The 25791-nt window shown below is 40.4% G+C and overlaps 1 protein-coding gene across 1 annotated transcript in view; it reads left to right on the forward strand.

Annotated features, from left to right (window-relative positions):
* The first annotated feature begins 1676 nt into the window (after nucleotides 1-1676).
* The window catches only part of LOC134347727 (ropporin-1-like), a 29676-nt gene continuing 5561 nt past the window's right edge, over nucleotides 1677-25791 (forward strand). The window contains exons 1-4 of the mRNA XM_063050118.1: nucleotides 1677-1789; nucleotides 3420-3543; nucleotides 18652-18813; nucleotides 22921-23090. Of these exons, the coding sequence (XP_062906188.1) occupies nucleotides 1677-1789; nucleotides 3420-3543; nucleotides 18652-18813; nucleotides 22921-23090 (569 nt within the window). The remainder of the gene's footprint in view (nucleotides 1790-3419; nucleotides 3544-18651; nucleotides 18814-22920; nucleotides 23091-25791) is intronic.

Below are 25791 nucleotides of genomic sequence, written 5' to 3' on the forward strand. Positions count from 1 at the left end.
CTCTTGATCTTTTCCATGCAACTGGCTTCGCCTATCCCCTTCCCTCCCACCCTTTTTATTCTGGCATCCTCTCCCTTCCTTCTCAGTCCTGAAGCAGGGTCTTGGTCCAAAATGCGGCAGTTTACTCTTTTCCATAGATGCTGCCTGACCTGCTGAGTTCCTCCAGTGTTCTGTGTGTGTTGCTTTGGTTTTACAGCAACTGCAGAGTTCCTCGTGTTTGAGATTACCAAATTGTGATAGTTTTGGAAAATGGGAAGTGAAATTGCAAAAGCGTTTGAATATGGGAGCAAGGATGCCTCCCTACAGCTATTCAAGGCCGTGGTTGGAACCTCATCCAAGTACAATTTTGGTCTATATATCTGAGAAAGGATGTTCTTGCCACAGAGGTAGTATAATGAATGTTTACAAGAGTGGATTATTTGAATGGTAGATCTCATGGATGAGGAAGGTTTGTGTCATTCAGACTAATAATCATTGGAATATAGAAGAATGAGAGGGGATTTCTGAAATAAACATTAAAATTCCAACATGACTATGCAGACTAAATAAATGGACTGAGTGCCTTGTTTAGAATTAAGTTTCAGGATATGGGGTATGTCATTTAGAACTGAGATAAGGAGAAATTTCTTCATCCAGCAGGTGTAAACCTGTAGAATTCTCTACCACATAAGATTGTGGAGGACTAAGGACTTTAAATATATTGAAAAAAAAGTACAAACATTTGTAGATATATCTCTTAATGTCAAAGGAATCAAGGGAAGTGGGGAAAACATGGAAGTGATAAACCATGATCATGTTGAATAGTGTAGCAGGCTCAAAGGGGCAAATAGCCAATTCCTGCTCATATTTTCTATGTCTATGATTGTAGCCATAAACTTTGTTCACCAGTAAACTCAAATTTATCAATTCACATGTTTAATTTTTCTTGACTGGTCACTTGTAACTTTCCCAACTTGTATTTTATCAGACTTTCTCAGGAATTCTGACTTTTTTGTCACCTATCAGGTTAACAGCTTACCTTTAAACTTAAGTAGCTCTTGAATTTAGATCAAGGACAGTGTAAGAACTGCATATGTCATTTCATTTGCTTTCTCCCCGATGTTTTCCATGCAAAACGCAAGATGTACAACCAAAATATGTTGAATAACGCAAAGCACACAACTGATATATTTTGAATAATGCAACTTTGTAGAAAGTGAGATCGGACAGCCTTGGCAATAGCACTAGTACACCGTAAAATGGTAAAATTGAGCAATACCACCAACTCCAACCATTGCCACTGTCTGACATCTCAGTCACAGAGTCACTGCATAATACAGCTTTGCCATCATAACATGTTTCATATCAAGATATCCTCAACTTGTTGAAACTACAACAAATAATACCCAAGCAATATAATATCAAATTGATAACAAAGAAAAGTCAATAACAAGACTTCATTGCCATGACACTTTGGACAGAAAGCTTAATATTTATTTTATTGCAATTTTATTGTTGTGTTTCCAACTGACATGAATAACCCGTTCATTACGTGAACTTCAGTTCTGTCCTAACAGTCTGTGAATACCCTTCTTACTTTTGTCCAGCTGATTAAATATGAGGAATACTATACTTGTTCTGAATATTTATATCGAAGTGAACAAACTTAATTCAATGTTTCCACAGGACTGTTAAGGATGCCTTCTTCGCAGAAAATTGCACCTCTAACACAACTTCCTGATATTCTGAAGCAGTATACTAAAGACTGCATCAGGGCTCAGCCTTCAGATATCATTCAGTGGTCTACAGAGTAGGTTATATTTGAAACCTAAATATTTTAGAGCATATTTTTACCTAGATCCTCTCATCGTGTAAATCCCAGTTCTATAGGATATAAAGATAATAGACAGCTCCAAAATATCGGGCATGAGTGCCTCTTCACTATTTTAGTGACAATTAAGCATGATGAGATATATTGCAAGAATCAGATGTGATTTGGTTACATAGTTCTCTGCTATTATCAAATGATGTCACAAAGAATGACAAAATTAGTCCAGACTTTAATTACATAGTTTTAATGTATCTTCGCCACAATTAAATTGTGAATTTAGTACTTAACTTTGGTTAAATTTCCACTAAAGAAACTGTTTTTGATAACTCTTGTAATCTTTAAGTTGATAGATATCAGCTCTGTGGAAAATGCATTGACCATTTTATAAGCAGATATTGCCATGTTAGAAATGGGACAAGCATAATTTAAAGGCCCTCTGAAGGTTATCTGACCAGAACACCTTCACTATATAAACTAACCTTTAAACTTCATGACATCTGGATATCTGAACTGTTGGTTGTGAAGTGCTGAGTGCCAATTTTCATAATTATACCTCTTCAGCTGCTGCTGCTGCTGCCTAGTGGGAGTTCTTGGCTGTCTAAATGGAGAAAGGCAAAACGAGAGAATTACAGAAGGTGGAGATGGAAAGAAATTCCACGATAGATAGCTTATAGAGCAGTGAGGCTCAGCAATAGAGGAACTGGATTGTAGTTGAGGTAAAAACTCAGATGTTTTCTTCAATAGCCTCAGTAGCAACTGTGACCAACAGATATCGATAATAAACACTTCAATAATGGCAAGATTTGGGTGGTGGGACAGGGCTAGGTTAAGCTGTTGAACTTGCCCACATTCATCCGTTTTGGGTATGGTTGCAGGTGCTGGTTATGAGTCATCTTCTGCAATGGAGAAGGAAGCAGTTGATTGAGACCCATATTTCACACCATACTTTAATAAGTATATACATAGTAAGCAGTAGGAGTGATGTAGTGTAGTGCGTGATGTTGTTTGCCCTGATTGGTGGAAGTTGTTAGTATGTAATAGCAGCTGGCTATAATGTTCCTCATGGAAGTCCAGTTAGAAAAATACAACCTTCAGCAAATTTCCCAGATTGGGAAATCTGTAGTCTGATATACGGCAGCCCCATTGAACTGAACGGAAACCAAGAGCTACGTGGAGAATAGGAAGTAAACTTTTAATTTTATTGGTTTTAAATTGTTTCTGGATATTTACAAATTTTTCTTAGCACTTTTTCTTTTAATATATTTATTATTTAATAATTAATGTATTAATTTATCATAGTTCCTGAGTGTTCTTTAAGTTTATGAATAAATGCTAAAGAAATTTTGGAAGTCTTGGGGTGGAGTTTAAATCGCTGTCAAAGCACTTCTGTTCATACAAATGGTCAATTGCACTGGGAAAAACCTTGGATTGCATTATTGCATTTGGGCTTGCTAATGTATTGGAAGCCAGTGTCCCAGCAGATGGCTGTTTCACAAACATGCTGAGAGAAAAAGCATAGTACAAGAGCAAGTGACAGGTAAACTTGTGTCATCAGAAGATCTGCAACATTATGTGAAAGGTGACATTAATACATAGATTTCTCTTGCAGTTACTTTGGCACGATGTCGACTGGAGGATTCCGTGCACAAAAATCAAAGGAAGAAAATTCATCATCTCTACCTCCATGCAAACCAACACTAACACCTGGTTTATTAAGAGCCTTACATGCACAAGTAAGAAAGCAAAATCTGTTTCCCCTGTTTAAATGATATGCTTGTTAATTTTAAACATAATACATTAAAGCCTAATTTAAGTAATAGTTATTATTTTCAACATGCTAAAACATTCAGCAAATTGTTTGTACATCACATAATTAGCAAAGAGTCAACTATAATGAATTATTTTCATAGTTTCGATATATTACTCATATTAATAAAACACTGAAAAACATTAGCATTAAATATAGTTCACTTGGCTAAATAACCAGTAAGTAAATATTAATTAGTTACATACTGTATTTAACATTAGCACATAAAAGATCTACTTAGGCATGGCATTAGAAAAAAATTGAATTTAAGGGGCAATATGCAAAGGAGCTGGAGGAACTCGGTGGGTCAAGCAGCATCAGTGGAGGGAAGCAGATGGTCAATGTTGAGGTTGAAACCTTTCATCTGGACTGGAAAGAATAAAGGGAGATAGCCAGTAGAAAAAAAGTTAAGGGAAGGGGTGGAGCAAGTGCTGGCAGGTGATAGGTGGATCCCAGTGAAGGGAGTATCTTGACATCTTTTCCGCTTTGTTTCAGTCCACTCCCACCTACATCAATAACACCATGCATGTTCTCCACCATTTCAACATCTTTCAGTTACTTTGCCTTGAACACCTCATTTTCACCATGGACATGCAGTCCCTATACACTTCTGGCCCTTGTCAAGGCCTCCAAGCTCTCCTTTTCCTCCTGGAAAACAGACGCAACAATCTCCCCACCACTACCTTCCTCCTCCATCTACCAGAACTGGTCCTCACACTCAACAATTTCTCCTACTTTCTTCAAACCAAAGACCATAAAACCATTAAACATAGGAGCAGAATTAGGCCTTTTGATTATCTAGTCTGCACTGTCATTACATCACAACTGACTTATTATCCCTTTCAACTCCATTCTTCTGCCTTCTCCCCGTAAACTTTGATGCCCTGACTAATCAAGAATATATCAATCTTCGCTTTAAGTTCACCCAATGACTTGGCCTCCACAGCTTTTCTGTGGCAATGAATTCCACAGATTCATTACCTTGTGACTAAAGAAATTCCTCTTCACCTCTGTTCGAAATGGATATCCCTCTATTCTGAGGCTGTGTCTTCTGGTCATAGACTCACCCACTACAGGAAACATTCTTTCCATATCCACTCTTTCTAGGCCTTTCAGCATTCAATAGGTTTCAATCTGATTCTCCCCTCATTTTTCTAAAGTCCTGCAAAAAAAGGCCCAGAGCCACTAAATGCTCATGTGTTTACTCCTTTCATTCCCAGAATGCTTCTTGTGAACATCTTCTGGACCCCCAACATCTTTTACTTATTTACTTTATTTATTGAGATACAGCATGGAATAGGCCCTTACAGACCTTTGAGCTGTGCCACCCAGCAATCCTGCAATTTAATCACAGTCTAATCACGGGACAATTTACAATGATCAACCTACCAATCGGTACGTCTTTGGACCTTGGGAGGAAAATGAACCACACAGTCATGGGGAAAATATAGAGTACAAGTTCCCAAAAAGCAAAAGTGAGAATTGAACCTGGGTTATTGGTACTGTAAAGTGTTGTGCTAACCACTACGCTATCATGCCACCTCAAACTTTTCCTGCGCAAGGGGTCCAAAACTGCTTATAATACTGTCAAGTGCAGTGTGACCAATGGCTTACAAAGCCTCAGCATTATATCTTGCTCTTATATTCTTCTAGCCCTCTTGAAGTGAATGCTAACAATGCATTTGCCTTCTTTACCAAAGATTCAACCTGCAAATAGCCTGTAGGGATTCTTGCACAAAGACTCCCACCTCTGATTTTTGCATTTTCTTCTAATTTAGAAAATAGTCTACTCCTTTATTCCTTCTACCAAAGTGCCTGACCGTACACTTCCCTATACTATTTTCCATCTGCCACTTCTTTGCACATTCTCCCTATCTGTCTAGGTCCTTCTGCAGACTCCCTACCTCCTCAATACTACATGTCCCTCTACTACTCTTGGTATTATCTGCAAACCTGGCCACAAATCCATCAATTCCACCAATCATTGACATATAATGTGAAAAGAGGTGCTCCCAACACTGACCCCTGTGGAAAACCACTAGTCACAGGCAGCCAACTGGAAAAAGCCCTTTTTATTTCTACTCAAACATGAGGAAATCTGCACATGCTGGAAATTCAAGCAACACACATCAAAGTTGCTAGTGAATGCATCAGGCCAGGCAGCATCTCTAGGAAGAGGTACAGTCGACGTTTCGGGCCGAGACCCTTCGTCAGGACTGATGAAGGGTCCTGACAAAGGGTCTCGGCCCGAAACGTTGACTGTACCTCTTCCTAGAGATGCTGTCTGGCCTGCTGCGTTCACCAGCAACTTTGATGTGTGTTGCTTTTTATTCCTACTCTTTGCTTCCTGCTAGACATCCAATTTTCCTTACATGCTAGTATCTTTACTGTAATACCATGAACTCTTATCTTGTTAAACAGCCTCATATACAGCACCTCATCGAAGACCTTCTGAAAATCCAAGTACACGACATCCACTGACTCTCCTTTGTCTATCCTGTTCGCTATTTCCTCAAAGAATTCCAACAGATTTGGCAGGCAAGATTTCCCTTAAAGGAAACTATGCTGACATTTTATCATGTGCCTTCAAGTACCCTGAAATCTCATTCTTAATAATGGGCTTCAATATCTTTTCAACCACTGAAGTCAGGCTAACTGGCCTATAATTTCTTTTCTTCTGCCTCCATCCCTTCTTGAAGAGTGTAGTGAAATTCATAATTTTTCAGTCATTGAAACCATTCCAGAATCCAGCAAATCTTGGAAGATAATTACTAGTACCTCCACAATCTCTTCAGCTACCTTTTTCAGAACCCTGAGGTGTAGTCCATCTGGTCCAGGTGACTTATCTACCTTCAGACCTTTCAGCTTCCCAAGCACCTTGCCCTTAATAATAACAGCACTCACTTCTGCCCCCAGACACTCCCGAATTTCAGGCTTTCTGCTAGAATTTTCCACAGTGAAGACTGACGCAAGATATTTATTAAGTTCATCCACTATTTGTTTGTCTCCTATTACTTCCTGTCCCGTGCCATTTTTTAGTGGTAGATACCCACTCTCACCTCCTTTTTACTCTTTATATATCTGAAAAAACTTTCGGTATCCTCTTTTATATTATTGGCTAGCTTACCTTCATATTTAATCTTTTCTCTTCTTCTGGCTATTTTGTTGCCTTCTATTAGTTTTTAAAAGTTTCCCAATCCTCTATCTTCCCACTAATTTTTGCTATATTATATGCCCTCTATTTTGCTTTTATGTTGTCTTTGATTTCCCTTGCTAGCCACGATTGCATCATCCTCCCTTTAAAATACTTCTTCATCTTTGGGATGTATCTATCCTATGCCTTCCGAATTTCCCCCAGAAACTCCAACCATTACTGTATTGCCGTCATTCATACTGGTGCCTCTTTGGCCGGTTCCTCTCTCATGCCTCTGTAATTTCCTTTAATCCACTGTAATACTGATACATTTGACGTGATCCTGTTACAAAGCTGTAGCTATGGGCATTTGTATGGGCCCTAGTTTTGCCTGTCTTTTTGTTGACTGTGTGTAGCAATCCATGTTTCAAACCTACACTGGCAATGCTTCCTAACTCTCTCTCTGCTACAATGACAACTGCATTAGTGTGTTTTTCTGCAACTGTATGGAGCTTGTAAATTTCTTCAACTTCCACCCCATCCTGAAATTCACTCCATCTACCTCTGACACCTCTCTCCTCTTTCTTGATCTCTCTGCTTCCATCTTGGATGACAGTTTACCTACTGACAATTTCTACAAACCCACTGACTCCTACAGCTACCTCAACTACACTTCTTCCCATCCTGCACTTGCAAGTATACAATTCCCTTCTCTCAGTTCCTCCATCTCCACTACATCTGTTCTCATGATGAGGCTTTTGAGGATGCCCCACATTTTTAGAAAACAAGGTTTTTCCCCACTGCTATCATTACAGCCCTCACCTATATCTCGTTTTCCAGACGACTCCCCTCATCCCCATCCCTTCTCAGATGTAACAGGGATAGAGATCCCATAGTCCTCGCCTACCACTTCACAAGCTTATACATCTATCATTCTCAAGCCATCTCCAACAGGATCCAGCACTGGACACATCTCTCCCTCCATTCTCCACTTTCTGCAGGAATTGTTTCTCCGTGACTCACTTGTTTGCTTGTCCCTCCCCACCAATCCCCTTCTAAGCACTTACCTCTGCATCTGCACTGTATTACACCTGCCCCTTCACATTCTCCATTACCACCAGTTATCACCCTAAATAATCATTACAGATGAGGCATCCTTTACATGTGCATCCAATGAACAACTTATTGAATTGATGACATTAGACAGCTGATTTTATTCCACTTTTCATTTCCACCCATGAAACGTCTGTCCAAAACCTCCTCTACTGACAAGTTAAGGCTAGCTGCAGATTAGAGAAACAGCACCTCATATTCCACCTCGGTAGTCTCCAACCTGATGGCATGAACATTGTTTTCTCTAACTTCCTGTAACCACTCCCTTCTGTCTCTATTTTTCACTTTTTATCCATTAGCCATCATTACCCCAACTTTCCCCTCACCCACCTTCTTGATCTGCCCATTACCCACATATTCTTCCCTCCAGTTCCCTTCCTTACTTCCTTCCCTTTATTCCATGCTCCACTGTTCCCTCCTGTCAGATTCCATCTTCTTCAGCTCTTTGTCACTTCCATCTATCACCTCCCAGCTTCTTACATTATTCCCATGCTCTCCTATCTGTCACCTGCCTATAACGCCCCACTCACCTATCTCCACCTATCACCTACTAACACTTTTTCTTCCCGTTCTCCAACCTTCTTATATTGGCTATCTGCCATCTTTCTTTCCAGCCCTGATTAAGACAAAAGACCAGAAATGTCAACTATCCATTTCCCTCCACTGATGGTGCCTGACACACTGAGTTCCTCCAGCTCCTTTGCGTGTTGCTTCAGATTTCCAGAATCAGCAGTCTCTTGTGTCTATAAATTTAAGGGATAAATTTTGAAATTAAAATATATTTATTTTCAAAGGATTCCCACCCAAGTTCACAAATTGTGTGGGCTAGGCTGTGAGTCAGGTGTGAGTCAGTATGTGACCCACTGATATTACTTTGCTCCTGACTGATAATAACTCAGAGATGGCAGAGAAGAAACACCATAACAAAAATGTTCAATCATATACCATTGTTAAATTCAGCAAAATTCAGCAAGCTGCATGGTCAAGCACAAACTATAAATGTCATTATTCCACATATCACTCAATTATTCTTAGCATTGAATCATGTGGTTCACTCAAGCTCTTAAATTCAATGTCATGGTCAAGCTCTCTGGTGAATTTTATTTTGATGAACAAATTATGTGCACAAACTAATCCCACCTCAACCATTTAGATGAGAAATCAATGTTGTAGAAGAATCTGGAACTGAGAATTTTATGCCTTCCTCTTGCCACTGAACTTTGGAAGTCTATAATTAGAACAACAAAGCTGTGGAGTATCATTCTGCCTGATTGAAATTGTTACCAGAATTTAGTTTTAAGTACTTTTTAGCTGCCTTTTCTGTAATTTTGTTCCAATCTGGCTATTCCAAAGCTCAGAAAGCAATGATAGCATTAGAATGCCTTATCCACTGGCTGGACTGTTAGTCCCAGCTGTGATGGATAAACTAGGAGCAGTGAAAATATGCTCAAACAATAAGATATCATGATTAGCTGTCGAGCAGATGTATCTGCTGTCTATTGCACAATCATCACACAAAATATATTTGATGTTTGTGGAGGGTGCCGATGCTTTTTTTGCTGGTGGAGGAGGGGCTCGTTGCCTTGCCGCTGCTGCTTATGCATGCGTGGGGGGAGCTGGGGGGGGGCTTTGGGGTTCTAACACTTAACTGTCATTCATTCTTTGGAGCACTCTGTTTTTTGAGGATATTTGTGAATAAAAAGAATTACAGGATGTTTATTGTATACATTTCTCTGAGATTAAATGTACCTATGGAAACCGGAGCATACTTAAATTGAGCTTCTGGTTGTTTCAAGGTATAAAAAGTGCAAAGGTTACAGTGAAAACTACACAATTTGCCATAATTTCCATAGTGAATATATAAGCCCTCCTAAAGATATTTGCTAGCAATTCACCATTTTATTAATTTACAGTCCAACGTTATAGCTCCTCCAATGTCACATAATGTAGTTTGATAATGAATTGTTTTTCTCATCCAATTACCTCCACTCACTAAAAAAAGCTACCAGATTTTTGTTTACAGGGGTGATCTTCTTTTCCAGTTGTTGAGATTTATGTAAAAAAAAACACTGCATTTTTGCAAAAATTGATACCAAGCTAAAAAAAAAGAGACATGAGAGGAGGAAATAATTCTGTTATTACAGTCACGAGTGCATGTCAATACTCTGCTCTAACTCCATCTACAAATTCTCAGATGGTACCACCATAGTGGGCAGAATCTCAAATAGTGATGAGTTGAAGTACAGGAAGGAGATAGAAAGCCTAGTGATATGGTGTCATGACAACAAACTTTCTCTCAGGGTCAGCAAAAACAAAGAGGTGGTCATTGCCTTCAGAAAGAAGAGCAGTGGACACCACTCTTCTCCCATTAGGCAGAAGATACAAAAATCTGAAAGCAAGTACCATGAGGCTCAGGGAGAGCTTAACAGCAATTTAAAACACAACACGTAAAAGATAATCAGACAGCATCTGTAGAGGATATGATGGGCTTAACATTTCAAGTCACATCCTTTAATATTAGAAAAATTGAGAAAGTAAGTATGTTTTAAGATGCCAAGGGGGGAGAATTGGAGAGCTTATAACACAGGTACATACCTGATGAATAAATTGCAGATTGGTTCTTACCACAAAAAGCAGCTAATACTTCCCAGCTATCAATCATCAATAAAGTGATGAAAAGTGTTATTGGTTGTACTATTAAGCATATCAAATAGCACTTACTTAATAACCCACTCATACGGATTGGTTTAGCCAGGATGCTCCAGACTAGGTCTCCCTAGAGACTCAATCCAAATTTGAATTAAAGAGATAATTATGAATCAACAGTAGTCAGTCTGAACCTCTTAAAAAGAAGATATTCTGTGACTGAAGCAACTACTGGTAGGGATTCTACATGTGGAAATGACATTGAAACCAATGGATGCTACATTTTTTTGAGGGTTAGGGTTAATGTTAGGAGAATGAGAAAAAGTTGACATTACGTCCCATTTGTACTGGTATAAGTATAAATTCTGCAGCATTTGCTCTACATAACATACAAAGTGCCCATGTCAGGGAGTAGCAGTTCTCTGATTTTCCATGGGGGCTCGCGTGGAACAGCAGACAGCCACAGAGTGAACTAGGCATTGATATGCATGGAAAGCAGCTGAACGATGAAAGGATGAATATTTTCAGTTCTTGTTTGAATAGCATTGACATATGGCACAGAAAGGCATTGGCATGCAGTTAATGGCAGCATAGACAAACCTGCAATCCTAACAAAGCCATATTCTCTTATTGCCTGCTGAGTAAGAAGTCTTCGTGCATAGTAAACCAGAAGTTGCAAATACTTCAAGTTTTGACCTGCAAGACCTCAGAAGCTTTGTAGCAGAATTAATTGATGATATACTCATTAAAATGAACACAGGGAGTGGAATGCATCAGCTTCCAAAATTTGATGAATTACCATGTTTTTTCTGGAAGCTGGATTGTGACAAATGTAACCCACTATTTAAAATGGAGGAAGAAAACAGGAAACTTAGTCTAACATCATTAGTAGGAAAATACTAGTCTACTAGAAAATGTGGAAACAAAATGCTTATAAAATAATACAGGTGATAATCAGTCAACACAGATTTATGAAAGGAATATCTTATTTTGAGGATATTGTGGCAGAATAGATAGAGGATGTGTTGTATTTGAGCAGCCATGTGCACACTATCTTTGGAGCATACAGTTAAGAATGTAAGTGGTATTCTGTCCCTCTTTGCAAGAAGTTTTGAGTCCAGTAGCAAAGATAAATTACTGCGACTACATAGGGCTTTGGTGAGACCACACTTCAAGCACTGCATGCACTTAGACCATAAGATATAGGAGCAGACTTAGGACATTTGGCCCATTCAGTCATCTCCACCATTTAATTACAGTTGATCATTTTTTTCCCCTCCTCAGCCCCACTCCCCGGCCTTCTCCCTTTGATGCCATGTTCAGTCAAGAACCTATCAAGCTCTGCCTTAAATATACCCAACGACCTGGCCTCCACAGCTGCCTGTGGTAGCAAATTCACCACCCTTTGGCTAATGAAATTTCCCCGCATCTCTGCTTTAAATGGACACCCCTCTATACCAAGGCTGTGCCCTCTTGTCCTGGACTCCCCCACCATAGAAAACATCCTTTTCACACCTACTCTGTCTAGGCCTTTCAACATCCGATCCCCACCCATCCTTCTAAATTAATGCGAGTACAGACCCAGAGCCATCAAACTGATGCACCTTCAATTACTCCAAAAGACTGAAGTAGAGTAAATACTGAAAGGCTTTTATTGGCAATAAAATATGACTTCCAGCATGCGAGTGTCTGCCCCTGGACTGAAAAGGAGGAGCAGGGTGAAATCACCCTTATTCAGGGTTCTGTGGGAGGAGCTACAGGGGCAGTCAGCAGAGGGGCATGTCCAAACAGTTAACCCAGTTACAACACAAACATTCCTCATATGATAACCCTTTCATTCCTGGAATCATCCTTGTGAATCTCCTCTAAACCCTCTCCAGTGCCAGCACATCTTTTGTTAGATAATGAGCCCAAAACTGTTTACAATACTCAAGCTGAGGCCTCATCAGTGCCTTATAAAGTCTCAGCATCACATCCCTGCTCTTATGTTCCAGACCTCTTGAAAAGAATGCTAACATTGCATTTGCCTCTTCATCACCAATTCAACCTGCAAGTTAACCTTTAGGGTGTTCTGTACAAGGACTCTCAGGTCCCTCTGCATCTCAGATTTTTGGATTTTCTCTCCATTTAGAAAATTGTGCGCATGTTTAATTCTTCTACCAAAGTATACAACCATGCATTTTCCAACATCATATTTCATTTGCCACTTTCTTGCTCATTCCCCTAATCTGTCTAAGTCCTTCTGCAACCTTTCTGTTTCCTCAAAACTACCTGCCCCTCTACCAATCTTCCTATCATCTACAAACTTGGCAACAGAGCCATCTATTCCATCATCTAAGTCATTGGTATACACATAAAAAGAAGTGGTCCGGAACACCACTAATCACTGGCAGCCAACCAGACAAGGAAGGGAACGTTGACTCAGACCATGAGAGGGGAGGGAACGTCGACTCAGACCATGAGAGGCATGCATTGGGCATTTTCATGCCTTACAAGGCGCAGATTGGAAGTCTGTGTGGGCGCCACCCCTCGCACAGTCTAGAGCAATGTGTGATTGAGTCCTGACGAAGGGTCTCGGCCTAACGTCGACTGCACCTCTTCCTAGAGATGCTGCCTGGCCTGCTGCATTCACCAGCAACTTTTATGTGTGTTGCTTGAATTTCCAGCATCTGCAGAATTCCTGTTGTTTGTGTGATTAAGTGCCTTGCTCAAGGACACAAACACACTGCCACAGCTGAGGCTCGAACTAGTGACCTTCAAATCACTAGACGAATGCCTTAACCACTTGGCCAAGTGCCCAGAAAAAGATCCTTTTATTTCCACTCACTGCCTCCTACCAATCAATCAATGCTCTAATCATGCTAGTAACTTCCCTGTAATACCATGGGCTCTTAACTTGGTAAGCAGCCTCAGGTGTGGCACCTTGTCAAAGTGTCAAAGGCCTTTCAAAAATACAAATATACAGCAACCACTGCATCCCTTTTATCTATCCAACTTGTAATCTCCCCAAAGAATTCCAACAGGTTCATCAGGCAAGATTTCCCCTTAAGGAAACCATGCTGACTTTGTCCTATATTGTCCTGTATCACTAAGTACTCCATAACCTCATCCTAACAATTGACTCCAACATCTTCCCAACCACTGAGGTCAGGTTAACTGGTCTATAATTTCCTTTCTGCTGCCTCTCTTCTTTCTTAAAGAGTGGGGTGACATTTGCAATTATCCGGTCCTCTGGACTCTGGCATGGTTCCAATGATTCTTGAAAGATCAGTTACTAATGCCTCCACAATCTCTACTGCTACCTCCTTCAGAACCATAGGGTGCAGTTCATCTGGTCTGGGGACTTATGTAGGAGCTTTATGTAAAACGAAAAAACAGATTATTATTTAAATGATAAAAAATAACTGCATGAGGTTGTGCAGAGGGACTTGGGAGTGCTTGTGCATGAATCACAAAAGGTTGGTTTGCAGGTGCAGAAGGCTATCAAGAAGACAAATGGAATGTTGGTCTTCATTGCTAGAGGGATTGAATTTAAGAGCAGGGAGTTACTGGTGAGGCTGCACCTGGAGTACTGCATGCAATTCTGGTCTCCTTACTTGAGGATGGATATACTGACCTTGAAGGTGGTGCAGAGGAGGTTCACCAGGTTCCAGAGATGAGGGGGTCAGGCTATGAAAAGTGATTGAGTCGCCTCGGACTATACTCACTGGAATTCAGAAGAATGAGAAGAATGATCTTATAGAAACATAAAAAAATGAAAGGGATAAATAAGATAGAGGCAGGAAAGTTGTTTCCACTGGTAGGTGAGACTAGAACTAGGTGACATAGCCTCAAGATTTGGGGGAGTAGATTTAGGACGGAGATAAGGAGGAAATGCTTTTCTCAGAGAATGATGAATCTGTGGAATTCTCTGCCAATGAAGCAGTGGAGGCTACCTCAGTAAATATATTTAAGACAAGATAGGATAGTATTTTGTATAGTAGGGGATTTAAAGGTTATGGCGAAAAGGCAGGTAGGTGGAGAAAAGTTCATGGCCAGATCAGCCATGATCTTATTTAATAGTGGTGGGCACTCATATTCCTATTTCTTATGTTCTTACGTACCTTTAAGTCTTTCAGCTTTTTGAGCACCTTCTCCCTTGCAAGACTAACTGTACTTACTTCTCTTCCTTCACACCCTGCAACACCTGGCACACTGCTAGTTTCTTCCACAGTGAAGACTAAGGCAAAATACTCTTAGTTCATCTGTCAGCTCCTTGTCCGCTGTTATTATTTTTCCAGCCTCATTTTCAAGTGGTCCTATATCCACTCTCATCTCTCTTATTTTTTATACACTTGAAAACGCTTTTTCTATCCACCTTGATATTGTTTGCTAGCTTGCTTTCATATTTCAACTTTTCCCTCCTAATGATTCTTTTAGTTGCTTTCTGGAGGTTGTTAAAAGTTTCCCAATCCTCTACCTTCCCACTAAGTTTTGCTTTGTTGTATGCCCCTCTCTTTTGCTTTTATATTAGTTTGGCTTCCTTTGTTAGCCTTGGTTGTACTATTTTGCTTTTGAGTATTTTTTTTGGAATACATCAATCCTGCACCTTCCTCATTTTTCCCAGAAACTCAAGTCTTGCTGTTCTGCTGTCATCACTGCCAGCATCTCCTTCCAATTTACTTTGCCCAACTCCTCTCTCATACCACTGTAATTTCCTTTACTCCACTGAAATACTGCTATGTCATACTTTACTTTCCCCCAATCAAATTTCAAGTTGAACTCAACCATTTTGTGATCTCTGTCTCCTAGGGGTTCTTTTACCTTAAGCACCCTAATTGCCTCCAGTTCATTATGTAACACCCAATCCAGTATAGCTGATACTCTAGTAGGTTTAATGACAAACTGCTCTAAAAAGCCATCTCTTGGCATTCAACTAATTCACTTACTTGAGATGCATTACCAACCTGATTTTCCCAATCTACCTGCATGTTAAAATCCCCCATGACCATCATAACATTGCCCTTTGACTCGCCTTTTCCATTTCCTGTCTTTTCTACTGCCATCAAGGTCCTTCTACGCTTGCAGATTCCTAACTCAATCCACAAGAATTCAACATCTTCTGCTCCAATGTCTCATCTTTCCAATGACTTGATGCCATTTTTTACCAGCGGAGGCATGCCACCCCCTCTGCCTACCTTCCTAACTCTCTGATACAATGTGGAATATTGGATAATCAGCTCCCAACTACAACCATCCTTAAGCCACGATTCAGTGATGGCCACAACATCATAACTGACAATCTGTAAAAGTGCAACAAGATCATCCACCGTTTTTCTTATACTCGTTGCATTGAGATATAACACTTTGAGTACTGTATTTGCTACGCTTTTTGACTCTGCATCCCCAATTCACTGATAGTCACCCTGCTGGCTGCAATTTTGACCTATCATGTCTGACAGTCTGACTGCATGCTGTCTTTGCTTTATTACCATCCATCCTATCCTGTGTCCCTTCACTCCAGTTCCCATCCCCCTGCCAAATTAGTTTAAACCCACCCAAACAGCTCTAATAAGCCTGCCTGCGAGAATATTGATCTCCCTCAGGTTCAGGTACAACCTGTTCCTTTTGAACAGGTCATACTTCCCCCAGAAGAGATCCCAATGATCAAAGAACCTGAAGCCCTGCCCCCTGCACCAGCTTCTCAGCCATGCATTTATCTGCCAAAATCATCCTATTTCTACCCTCTCTGGTGTGTGGCACAGGTAGCAATCCAGAAATTACAACCCTGGAGGTCCTGCTTCTGAGCTTTGTCTAGCTCTCTAACTTCTCTCTTCAGGACTGCTTTGTTTTTCCTTCCAATGTCATTGGTACCAATATGTACCAATACATCTGGCTGCTCCCCCATCCCCTCCAAAATGCTGTGGATGTGATCCGAGCCATCCCTGACCCTAGCACCTGGGAGGCAACATACCATCCGGGTGTCCGTTCATGTCCACAGAAACTCCTGTCTGTTCCTCTGACTATTGAGTCCCCTATCACCACCACTCCCCTCTTCTCCTTTTTGTATCACAAACCCATGCTCAATTTCAGTATCCTGGTCTCCATGGCATTTCCGTGGGAAGTCATCCCCCAGAACAGTATCCAAAATGGTATATTTATTATTTTGGGCAATAGCCACAGGGTGCCTATTCACCTTCCCGTTCCTCCTCCTGACAGTCACCCAGCTACTCGCTTCCTGCAACTTAGGGCTGACTACTTCCCTGTAACTCTGAGTCCTGTAACTTTTAGTCTTTTCTATGAAAGGATATAACTGCCACAGAGGGAGTGCATTGAAAGTTCATTGGACTCATTCCAATGACTTGTTCTTGAAAAAGATTTTCAGATGAATAGGTTAAATTCACTAGAATCTGGAAGAATAAGAAGAAACTCCTTTAACACAAAAGTCTGAATGGCTTAAGTGGCCAAACACAGCAATTTTGTTTCCCCTCCCCCATCCTCTGCCCTGGTTGGGTGGGAGTATCTAGAACCAGAAGTCATTGTCTCAGGTTATAGGCAAGGCATCTCTATTTCCAATGAGTGGTGAACTGATGGACTTCTCTATTATAGAGGAACATAGCATTTGAGTTTGAGGGTTGACCATAATAATGGCAGAGCAGACTCAGAGTTAAAATGACGTATTCTTACTTCTCGTCAGTTTCCGCAAATAAAACGGTGTGGTGTTTTATGTTTAATGAAATCGGTAACATCTTTTATTGAACTCCAAAACCTACACCACGAAGGCACACTAAAAACCTTTTACATGATAACGTCATCACATCAGAGAGACTCTTAAAGCGAAACTCCAACTCAATGTCAGTGGTTGTGAATTATGTACATTTATCACAATTACATTACCCTACACTATTTTCTATTCAGTTTTACCCTTATCTGAGCAATGACAGCATTGCTGATAGTCAACTCCACATCCATATTGACAAACTGAACTACCATATCATATCAATCTGAACCATCTGGAGTCTTGGACGATGACAACTTCAAGTCATTAAATTAAATCAAAGATCTGAAATTTTAATTGAACTATGAAACTACCATATTAAAACCCCAACCAGTGCACTAACATCTCCAGAGAAGGAACTCTGCCATTCTTACCCTGCTTAGCCTATATATGAACGCAGTTCCATTAATAAGGTTAACTGCTGACACCCTCCTCACTTCAGGGACATTTCAGGTTGGACAATAAGCAATGACATTGCTGACAACATCCACATCTATAATAAAATAATTTAAATAAAAAGCCTCATTAAAGTCATTTGAAGTTCTTTTCAAAACCAACAATAAAGTATTCAGATAAAACTTTTATTTGAGTAACTGGCAATGCCCTATCCAATGCAGTACTTTTGAACAGAAACCATTTTCAGATTCTAGCATATTTTCATTTTCTTGGGAGTCCACATACTTTCCACTACAGCTCTATAATCTTCCATTTGATAAGTGTGGAGAAGATTCAGAGAGACAATCCATGGCAGAACAGGTCATCAGAAGGCAGGAAGAGTTTTGTGGAAATCAGAGACAATTCCATTATTACTAGTTCTATGAAAATTTTACATCACAAGATAACCCTTTATGGATGTGCCTGTGAATATCTTTGTTTTGACCTCTCAACACATGGAGAAATGACATTTGCAATATGTTGTGTATGTTTTGAGCACCATACTTCGAATTTTTCAAATGGAGATCTAAAAAGGTGCAGGATTTGCATAACAAAGCAAGCTCCTGTCTATCTGGGAATGGAGTACTGTACCCACATTTGAAAACTTGTCATCTAAGATAAGCTGGCAAACTATTTTCAATGTTTGTTGAAATTGGTTGTAAATAATTGTGAAACTTTCACGTAATTTCCTGATTATTGACATCATTTGAGTTAGTGGATGGTGTACCTCCATACATTAAAATAGTAAATGGATTTCTAAAAATGATTTTGGTTTTACGTGAAGTACTTTATGATGTCCCAAACAATGATCAGGTACCTTTAGTATCCTTTAGTTCCCTAATAAATAAGTTCATTATTTATTTAAACCTCAAAACTTTAATTTCACAAAATATTAAGCTATTGGCAAATCAACTAAAAGGTTAACAACTTTCATGACCTTCCTTTATAAGGTGAATGGAAGATTAATAGTACCAGCAAAAGAAGTCGAACAAAAATGGAATGACCTTGGCCTTCCAGCAGATACCCTAAGACGCATAATGACTGTGGGTGCTTTTGGCGTGGAGATTGAATGGATGAAATTTTTTGCCTTGTGTTGCAGTACACTTGATCCTGTAAGTATTCTTCTGCTATTACACAATTTATAACAATACCCCATTCAGTCTCTGGTTATTGGCAACTGTTTTCTATGATGCATAAACACAGAAAGAAAATTATTTATTTTTTTCAGTAAGCAGCTACAGTAATTTATTGTTAATATATTTGTGTACATTCTTCAGTGCTATAATATTCATAGCATAATCACACTCAAAAGAGATCTTTACTATTCATAATAACTTCCTGTACCAAAATTCTGGTTTCAGATGGAGTTAGTGAAGGGGCAGCTCACTGGTAGTTTGAAAGGGAAGAAATTTAACTGAAAACATTACTGATAACACCTTTTCTGAAGTAAATTGTGGTAAACCATCACTACAAACAATGAAGAGACGAGCGAAGGCAAAGCAAATTTGAGGGATGAGCCATGCTGGTGCATTGCAAAATCAACGTAGATGGAGTTGGAGTGAGCAATTCAGAGAGGAAGTGTCGAGGCAGAGGAGTTTTAATGCCCATACATCTAACTGGGTATGAGGTTGGATTGCTCTGAGCACTGAGCCAATTTGCAGAGGTTGAAAATGGTGTAGGGCTGGGAGTGAGATCTAGGCCTAGAGCGAATTGCTGGGCAGCATGGTCCAGGCTTGAAGTGTTTCAATGCGGCAGCACCCAGGTCCTAATGCAGACATCCCACCCTGCAAAAACTCATTTCAGCGAGGTCTCAACCTCATTTCAGGACGGTCTCAACTGGAAGTCTCAACCTCATAGCAGTCTGTGTCAATGAATTTGTTAATTTTGCAAGACATCAGATTCACAAGTGTTTTGTGAGAGAGCTGATATCTGAATTCTGTCTTAATGTGACACACCATGCTGAATGCCCTTTCTACACAATTAGAATTTGGCAGCACCAAAAGCAGCTTCATCAACTGGCAGAGCTCTTTGAATCTCAACTGCCCTGTGCTCACAGATTTTACTTTGGACAGTTTCCCCCAGAACTCATCAACTGGCAAACTTTTGTAGTTTGGCACCAGTCCTTCAAAGTTAGTTGAGACATAATCCAGGACTCACCTCAACATGTCTTTTACAATCATTTAACCCACCATGGGCAATAGAAAAGTCACTGTTGCAAACAGTGCAGCGAGCAACACTGTCATTATTTTTGACCCCTATTAGGCAGGGGTACACTTTAGTGTAGTCTGGGGTGAAGTACGTTTTATATTTTTTTTTTGGAACACTCTGCCATGGCACTGCAGGACACTAAACTGAACTGATGAATAATGAAAGAGAGAGAGAGGTCAACTGTAAAGCCCGCCCACAGAGAAAACTGATAGGTCTACTGAGCACAAAGAGAGATCAATCAAGATTTTTTTCTTTTTTTTTCTCTCTCGCTCTCTTCTCTCACCCGCCCCCCCCCCACTCACTCGCTCTCAAAAAAATCAATTTCTGGGATATTGTATATAATTTGCAGGCGTCAGGAAGCTGCTATCAATGTGCGGGAGACTCCCGGAACTTCCGGGAGAGGTGGGATGTCTGCTAATGTGAGGCATGATCTGCTGTTTGAACAATTTAAATGCCGGCCCAGTTAGAGTGTCGGGACCAGAGGCGAGAGTCGGACTGATTTTGCTTGCTCTCCTGTGATGTTCACTCCTCTCTCCACAACTCTGAGACTGTGAGACTGCCCTGGCTGCTGTGCTTTGCAGTAATTTACCCTGCTAATATGATGAATTGAGACCGAGGTTTCGGGCCTACTCCAGGCTGCTCCAGAGTTTCAGATCTAAGGACTCAATTTGGTTTGGAGTGCTGTTGCTCATTCCTATTGTTCGTATGATTTGTGTTTTTCCTCTTTCTCTGTGAATTGGCTGTCGGTCTTTATCTTTTTAATTGGGTTCTTTCAGGTGTCTTGCTTTGTGGCTGCCTCTAAGCAGACAAATCTCAAGGTCATATAATTTTATACATTCTTTGATAATAAATGTACTTTGAATCTTTGAAAATAGGGAAAATGGAAGCTCATTAATGGTAACTCGATGACATTGTCTGAGCATCAGGCTCAAACAATAATAATTCCTGATCAGAAGACATTCAATGGATATAAATTTTATGTGCAAACTTCATGGAAAAATATTATAACAGTCCAAAGACATACTATTTAGAAGGTTTAATTTGTCATTTTGAATTGTCCTGTGATTATCCTGGTGTTAAATAGGTGGGTTGCTAGGTGGTGTAGTTCATTGGGCCAGAAGGGCTTGTACCGTGCTCTATCTCAAAATAAATATTTTTAATATCAGAAATTAAATTAGAAGAAGCCTTAAATGATGCAGTTAATTTCTTATTGGTTAGTTTAATTCAAAAAAGCCAGTAAGTCTATACTTAGTTAATTATAATATAGGATATATTACATTTAGGAATTTTTATCTTTTCAAGTTGAATATGGAAGCCAGGGGAGAAGGGGTATGGTAATAAATGTGCTGAATATTAGCCTCCAACCAAGTAACTTCCATATTTAACATGGACATGTAAGACTGCAAGCAACCCCCTCTGGTGAGACAAGATGTCAATATCAATATGTTAGTCAACCAATTAGAGAAATTTTAGCACGAAAAGTGACTGTGTCCACTGGTTTCCCAGGATTCCAGGAACTCATCAGTGAAAGCAAGGCAAATACAAAAGAATTGACAGATATCTCTGCCATGGACTGACTGAACAATCGACATCAAATATGATCGATCTGTGATCAGCTAGTGTGACTGCACACATGACATTAATGGCTCAGTTGTGTGTTGACAGCACCAGGCACAGACCAACTCCTTTTTTCTTTGATGACTCACAGTCAATGTCAGTCAAAAATTAAACAGCAGTCTTGCTGGATCAGCACCATGTCAGTTTATCCTTTGAGGTTTTTTTCCCATGTCTTGTCAACATTGTTCTTTTTTCCTACAAGTAGAAAGAGATGGTGATCTATAAATGAAAGTAGTAGGTCCACAGTGGATGCAACCTCATTGGCTCTCTACTTGGCCTTGAATCACCTGAACAATGGCAATACTTAAGTCAGGCTACCGTTTATTGATTACAGCTCAGTGTTCATCACAATCATACTCTCAGTTCTAAACAACAAGCTCCAAGACCTAGGCCTCTGTGCCTCCCTCTGCAACTGGATCTTTGACTCCTCCACTGGGAGTCCATAATCAGTGCAGATTGGAAATAACATCTCCTCACTGACAATCAACACTGGTCCACCTCAAGGATGTGTGACTAGCCTATTGCTCTACTCTGTCTACACTCATGACTGTGTGGCTAGGCACAGTTCAAAAATCACCTATAAATTTGCTGATGACACAACTACTTGTATTGTTGATAGAATTTCAGATGGTGATGAGAGGTGTACAGACGCGAGATAGATCAGCTGACTGAGAGATGTTGCAACAATCAGCTTGCACTCAATGTCAGTAAGACCAAGGAATTGATTGTGGACTTTAGGAAGGAGAGTCGAGAGAACACACACCAGTCTTCATCGAGGGATCAGAGTGGAAGCCTAATCTAATTAACTCAAGGGATCAGAGTGGAAGACTAATCTAATTAACTCAATAGCAAAACACATCTATGGAGAGGAATAAACAGTTGATGTTTCGAGACAAGCCCCTTCATTAGCACTGTAATCCATCTGCCATTTCTTTGCCCATTCTCCTCACCTGTCCAAGTCCATCTGCAGATTTCCTGCTTCCTCATACTGCCTGCCCTTGCACTCTTTTAAGTGAAGATGTGTGCTTAAGCCTTTAATAATTTATTAATACTTTTTATTTTGAACAATCTTGTAACCAACAAGCTGTAGGTAAATTTCAGTGGTTGTGTGCATCAAAGACCTTCCTTATCATTAAAATTAAACAACATCCATTGTCTGAAATGTGCCTCACTAGCCTTTAATACCATTTGGTCAGTGCCCCAGAGCACGTATACTGTGTACATTCCAACATTATTCTTGATTTGCCAAATAAGATGGGATCAAGTCTCCTACACTGGATTCACCAGCTTGGTCAGACAACAGATAGCCAGCTAATTAGGAATACTTTAATTCCATATGTTTACAACGTATACTGTCTACAAATTGTATAGATTTTGGTATTTTCCTTCCACAGAACATTACAAATGCCATGAGGTATGCATTTGAGATTTTAAGTTCAAAGGAAGATGGTGGTCGAATTCCTTACACCACGTTTAGATTCCTCTACAGTTACCTTGCCATGATAGATGGTGAAATTCATCGATCACAGATTGAAAAGATGCTTAACAACATTGAACGGCAGGTGTAAGTATAATATGTTTTGACTGATCTGTATATATATTTTGTGTGACTCAGATGGTTTACACAAGGAGATGGCCTTTAATCTTTGCAACACAGACAAAATGCTGGAGGAACTTAGCAGGCCAGGCAGCATCTATGGAAAAGGGTAAACAGTTGATATTTTGGACCAAGGCCCTTCAGGATGGGAAAGGAAGGGAAAAGGAGTCAGAATAAGAAGGTGGGAAGAGAGGAGGAAGAAGTACAAGATGGCAGGTGATAGGTGAAACCGGGAGAGGGGGAGGGAGAGAAGTAAAGAGCTGGGAAGTTGATTGTGAAAGAGATAAAGGGCTGGAGAAGATGGGAATCTGTTAGGAGAGGACAGAAGACCATGGAAGAAAGGGAAGGGGGAGGAGCACCAGAAAAGGGATGATGGCAGGTAAGAAAGGGTGTGAGAGGAGAACAAGAATCGGGAATGGTGAAGGAGTGAAGGTTGGGCAATTACTGGAAGTTTAAGAATTCAATGTTCATGCCATCTGGTTGGAGGCCACACAGACAGATTATAAGGTGTTTCTCCTCCAACCTGAGTGTGGCCTCATTGTGGCAGTAGAAGAGTCCATATACTGACATATTGGAATGGGAAGTAGAATTGAAATGGGTGGCCACCAGGAAATCCCGCTAATTGTGGCAGATGGAGCAGAGGGCTATGGCCTCCTCTACTGCCACTGCCAGTCCTGTGCTCTGATCGGTTGATCTTTAAATAAAACTCCCATGTGGATTTACCCATTAACAGCCTTTCCCAGTACCTCCCCCCATTTCCTGTCTAACAATGTCATAAGTTGCCCTCACCCAATTTAGTACTTCCCTCTAAGGTTCAAACTTATCCTTATTCATAACTATCCTAAAACGTAAGGACTTGTGATCACTACTCCAAAGATGCTCTTACTGAAAGGCCAGGTTTATTTCCCAAAACATAGTCCAGTATGGTCCTTCCTCCAGTTGGATTATTCACATACTTTTTCAAGAAACCCATTTGAATGCACTGAAGAAATTCTGCCCCATCTGAACTTCTTCCACAAAGGAAATCCAAGTCAATATTGGAGAAATTAACCACTACATCAATCCTGTTGCTATTACATCCTTCCATAATTTGTTTACACACCTGTTCCTCTATCTCTGGTGACTTTTAGAAGGTATAGTATAACACCATCAAAGTGACTGAACCCTTTTTATTTTAATCCTCTACCCATATTGCCCTGCGGATCAGCCCCCCACCATGTCCACTCTGAGCGCAGCTTGACTTTCTCCCTGATTAGCAATGTAATGGAACTTCCTCAGGCAGAGTGATACAAATATAGAACAAGCTGTCAGAGGAAGTGGTTGAACTCTGACTCCTTCCACCTCTTTTACCACCCCATCTTATTTGAAATACTGAAACTAAGAGCTTTGAGCTACCAATCACGTGTCTCACATGCAAGCCTCCTTCAAAGCCACATCATAAACACATATAATGATCCAAACTCATAAATTCATCTGCCTTATCCACACTACTACTTGCATTAAAATAAACACATCAGCCCATCAGTCCCCATATGCTTATTAACTTCCCCCTGTCTGTCCTTCCTTTTAGACTTGTCATGACACCCAGATTCACCTCAACCCCTCTACCTGCTGCTATGATTCCCACCCCCTAACACTCTAGGTAAAACCCTCCTTAACAGCACTAGCAAACTACTTAGGTGCTAAACTAGATCCAGGATAATCCAGTTTAGTGTTGTAATAAAACTTTATTTCAGGAACCTGAGGAAACATTGCATAGTAATTAAACAAAGAGCTTACCATTGGTGCTGACCTCACCCTCATTTCCTCCATTTCCTAGACATCTGCGCTCACCCCATCTTCCTGCCACCTTAACAGAGATAGAGTTCTCTTCCTTACCTACCACCCCGTGAGGCTCTGCATCCAACACATCATTCTCTGCAACTTTCACCATCTCCAAAAAGATCATACCACTAAGCACATCTTTATCTCCCACCCACTCTCCATTTTCTGCAGGGATCGCTCCATCTGTGACTTCCTTGTCCATTTGTCCCTCCCCACGAATCTCCCTCCCATTCACCTACTCCCTCACTTCCATTCATGGCCCCAAACAGTCCTTCCAGATGAGGTGACACTTTACCTGCAAATCTGCTGAGGTTTTCTATTGCATCTGGTGCTCCCGATGCGACCTCCTCTATATTGGTGAGACCTGGCGTAAATTGCTTGACCTCTTCGTTGAGCATCCCGGAGCATGCACCATCTGACTAAAACAGAGCTTCAGTGTGACTCCACATTTTATTTCCAACTCCTATTCCCATTCCAACATATAGGTCCATGGCCACCTCTTGTACCACGATGAGGCTACCCTCAGGGTGGAGGAGCAACACCTTATATTCTGTCAGGGTCACCTCCAACCTGATGGATGCTGTCTGACCTGCTGAGTTCCTTCAACATTTTCTGTGTGAATTTGATTCATCTGCAGAATTTTGTGTTTGCAATTAAACAAAGGTTTGGTTTCAATAGTGTAAAACAAGTCCCAACTATTTTGAACACAAGAGATTCTGCAGATACTAGAAATCTAGAGCAGTACATACTTTTTAATTTTATTATTTATTTATTTAGATATGCAACATGGTAACAGGCCCTCGGGCCCAACAAACCCATGCCACTCAATTGCACCCATGTGACC

This window comes from Mobula hypostoma, chromosome 6 (genome assembly GCF_963921235.1).
Source record: "Mobula hypostoma chromosome 6, sMobHyp1.1, whole genome shotgun sequence".
Lineage (NCBI taxonomy): Eukaryota > Metazoa > Chordata > Chondrichthyes > Myliobatiformes > Myliobatidae > Mobula > Mobula hypostoma.